We start from the raw sequence: 3,147 nt of genomic DNA on the forward strand, positions 1-3,147 counted from the left end.
TAATTATAAAATAAATATTAAATAAAATTTAAGTCTAACTAGAATAAGTAGTTCAATACTAACGAAGTTCTTAATTATTAATATAATTTTCTATCTAATGAAGTAATGATAAAATATGTAATGATGATGATTCTCCTCAATTTTGATCTTTTATGTTTTCACATTCATATCTTTATTTTTATCATCTAGATTTAACATTAGATTATGATATTATAAAATTCTAATTAAACTAAAAGATGTTTGTTTAAATTATAAGATATGATCCTCAATACATTTCAAATACAATACATTATCTAAAATAAATTTTCATTTTAAATATTCGAATATAAAATAATTATTAAAGTAAATATCAAATTAGTATTTGAAAGATCTGATAAAATAGTATCTGACTTTTGTTATTAATAAAATAGTTTTTGAAAAATTTTAAATTTGACAAAATCACCCGACCATAAAAGAATGACGTCACAGTTAATAGAAAATGCTGATGTGGCCATCAGAAAAGAGCTCCTATGATGGTAGACATTTATGGCAACCTCTTTCTTCTTTTTCAACACACCGCTGCGTCCCCTTCCGCCATGGCACTTGAAGAAGAAGACCCTATGGCCTCGCTGTGTTTTTTGTGTTCGTCGCTTCTTCTTCTTCAACATGTCGTTGCGTCTCCCTTCGCGTCCCCTTCCACCAGACTGCTATGGCACACCACTGTGTCTCCTTCTACTATGGTAGTATCTTACTGTATTCTGGTGTTCACTGCTTCTTTTTCTTTTACATGTGGTTGCGTCTCTTCCGCGTTTCTTCTACCATGGCAGTACTTCCAAAAATCATGGATATAGTATTGTATAAATTTTCAAGGATATAGTATTGTATAAATTTGTACCAAAAATTTTAGAGGAAATTTAACCTTTATACTAGTATTGTATAAAATTGTACTGAAAATTAAAGGATATAATATTGTATAAATACAATAGTTTTAATTTCCTCGGCACTCTATTTCAATTATCATGCTTAAATTTTTACAATACTATATCCTTGAAAAATTTTAAATTAAAACTATTGATGATTAATGTTGTAGAATAAATTTTAAAATAAATAATTTTAATTAAACAAGTTAAACAAATGTACTACTATAAAGGTTAAATTAGTGAATATTAATTTAAAATTGACAAATATTTAGTATAAATTAAATGACTTGAAAATAAATACTCTAAAAAAATTGATATTATAATTTAAATATACAATAAATTAGATTGTGTTTAGTTAATTATTTAACATATGCAGATATTATTGGGTTTAGTTAATTTTTAACTATTTTATAATGATAAACTAATAAATGGTTAATTTTATTTTATCCAAATTAATATATTTTAGAATAATTTATTTAATTTAAAATAATGCAAGGATATTTAATTTTGAATTGAAAATTAACATATGTAGACATTTTTTTATTTTTAAAGTTGACTACTAGCTAAAGTAACATAGCGTTTATTAATACCTTATCAATTTATTGTTCTTATTATAATCTCATATCAATATTATTATTGTTCATGTTTTTCTGGTCAGTATTTTTTCTTTATTTTTTTCATCAGGGCTAATACTATAAGATGTCATAGACCAAAAATATCCAACCCGACTCAGATAGCATCACAATTTCATAAATGGAGAAAAAAAATACTCATACCAAATGAACAGTCCAGCCCATCCCAACCATACTCCTCCAAAAATTACCTGTTCCAGACTAAAAAGATTAAGGGCCAGTTTGGGTAACTAACTTAATTAAGCTCCTTTTGATAAAATAACTTAAACAATAAATGACTTTGTTAAAAGTAATTTATAAATAAGTTATTTTGTATTTGGATTTTTAACTCTAAAAGTACTTATTTTAAAGAAATATAATGAAAAGTAGAAGTATTATGAGAGAAGTCATTTTTTTTAATTTCTCTATAAGCTCCAAAATAACTTCTTAGAAAGTTGCAATTTAGTTTTAAAAATTGCACCCAACATTAATACTACTACTTTTTATAAGTCAAAAGTTAAAAAAAACTACTTCTATAATTTCCAAACGACCCTAAATAATTAATCATCAGATTATCTACAAAAGTAACTCCTATTAATTAAACACAACCTGATCCACAATTTCGGTACATTCTGCTCTCTAAAACTACAACAGTATCTACTGAGACCAACAGAAACAAACACTACACGCGTTTGTTTTTCCTGCATCCACGATATTTTCTCACCCAAAAAAAAAAAAATTCACTTCTTCACCATAGAACTCACCCATAAATTATCAAATACATGAATCTCATCAATAATTATGTAAAACTTTTTATATGGTTAAACTCATAAAGCAATTACCAAAACTTTATAGAGCCAAAGAATGTTGATTTTCCTGGTTGCTTTTGTCCCCTTTGAATAAACATATTCATAAATCATAATTTCTTAACGACGAAGAGTTGTATATAATTTCCCCGCAGTTACTTACTCCCATTCTCATTTGCACACGCACAGATCACACGTCTTACAAATTCTTGATACGCAAAATGATGCCATCTCTTCCTTGCACCTCTTACCTCCCTTTCTTCCTTCACATGCCAACACATATTCATATACCTTCCCAACTGCCGCCGTCAACTTCAATCCAAATAAAAACACCCACTCTTGACTCTCCTCTCTCCACCTGCTTCCATAAAATCCATCTCAACAAACTTAACCAACTCCTTCAAGAAAATGCAATCATAGTCAAACCCCTCCATCATAATCCCAACCTCCACACAATAAAAAAAAAGTGAAAAATAAAAATAAATAAAAAATGCTGAAGAAACTGCGACGCAAGGTGAGCATTGCATTCACACAAGGCCTCAAAAAACGCCCTAAACCCTATAAAACCCCAAAACCAGAATCAGAATCACAACCACAACCACAACCACCATCACAATCACCAGAGTTTTCAGTTCCAACAACAATGCCACGCACCAATAAGCAGCGTTTTCCATTCATATTCCCAGAGACTGATTCCAATGTGCTTCCAGAACCTTCCAATTTCTTCTCCCAAAACCTTCTCTCAAACCCACTCCCAACAAACTCGTTCTTCCAAAACTTCGTTCTCAAAAACGGTGACGTTCCAGAATACTTTCATCCTTACCTAATCAA

The 3,147-nt window shown here is 29.1% G+C and overlaps 1 protein-coding gene and 1 long non-coding RNA gene across 2 annotated transcripts in view; one reads left to right on the top strand and one right to left on the bottom strand.

Annotated features, from left to right (window-relative positions):
- Positions 2,662 to 3,147, top strand: part of LOC107622856 (probable endo-1,3(4)-beta-glucanase ARB_01444) — a gene marked incomplete in the record, with an annotated part of 3,266 nt that continues 2,780 nt past the window's right edge. The window contains 1 exon segment of the mRNA XM_016324908.2: positions 2,662 to 3,147. Coding sequence (XP_016180394.1) covers positions 2,807 to 3,147 — 341 coding nt within the window.
- LOC110267774 overlaps positions 3,021 to 3,147 on the bottom strand; it is a 3,823-nt gene continuing 3,696 nt past the window's right edge. The window contains exon 2 of the long non-coding RNA XR_002355685.1: positions 3,021 to 3,139. This is a non-coding gene — a long non-coding RNA (uncharacterized LOC110267774). The remainder of the gene's footprint in view (positions 3,140 to 3,147) is intronic.

The sequence above is a fragment of the Arachis ipaensis genome, chromosome B10 (assembly GCF_000816755.2).
Source record: "Arachis ipaensis cultivar K30076 chromosome B10, Araip1.1, whole genome shotgun sequence".
NCBI lineage: Eukaryota > Viridiplantae > Streptophyta > Magnoliopsida > Fabales > Fabaceae > Arachis > Arachis ipaensis.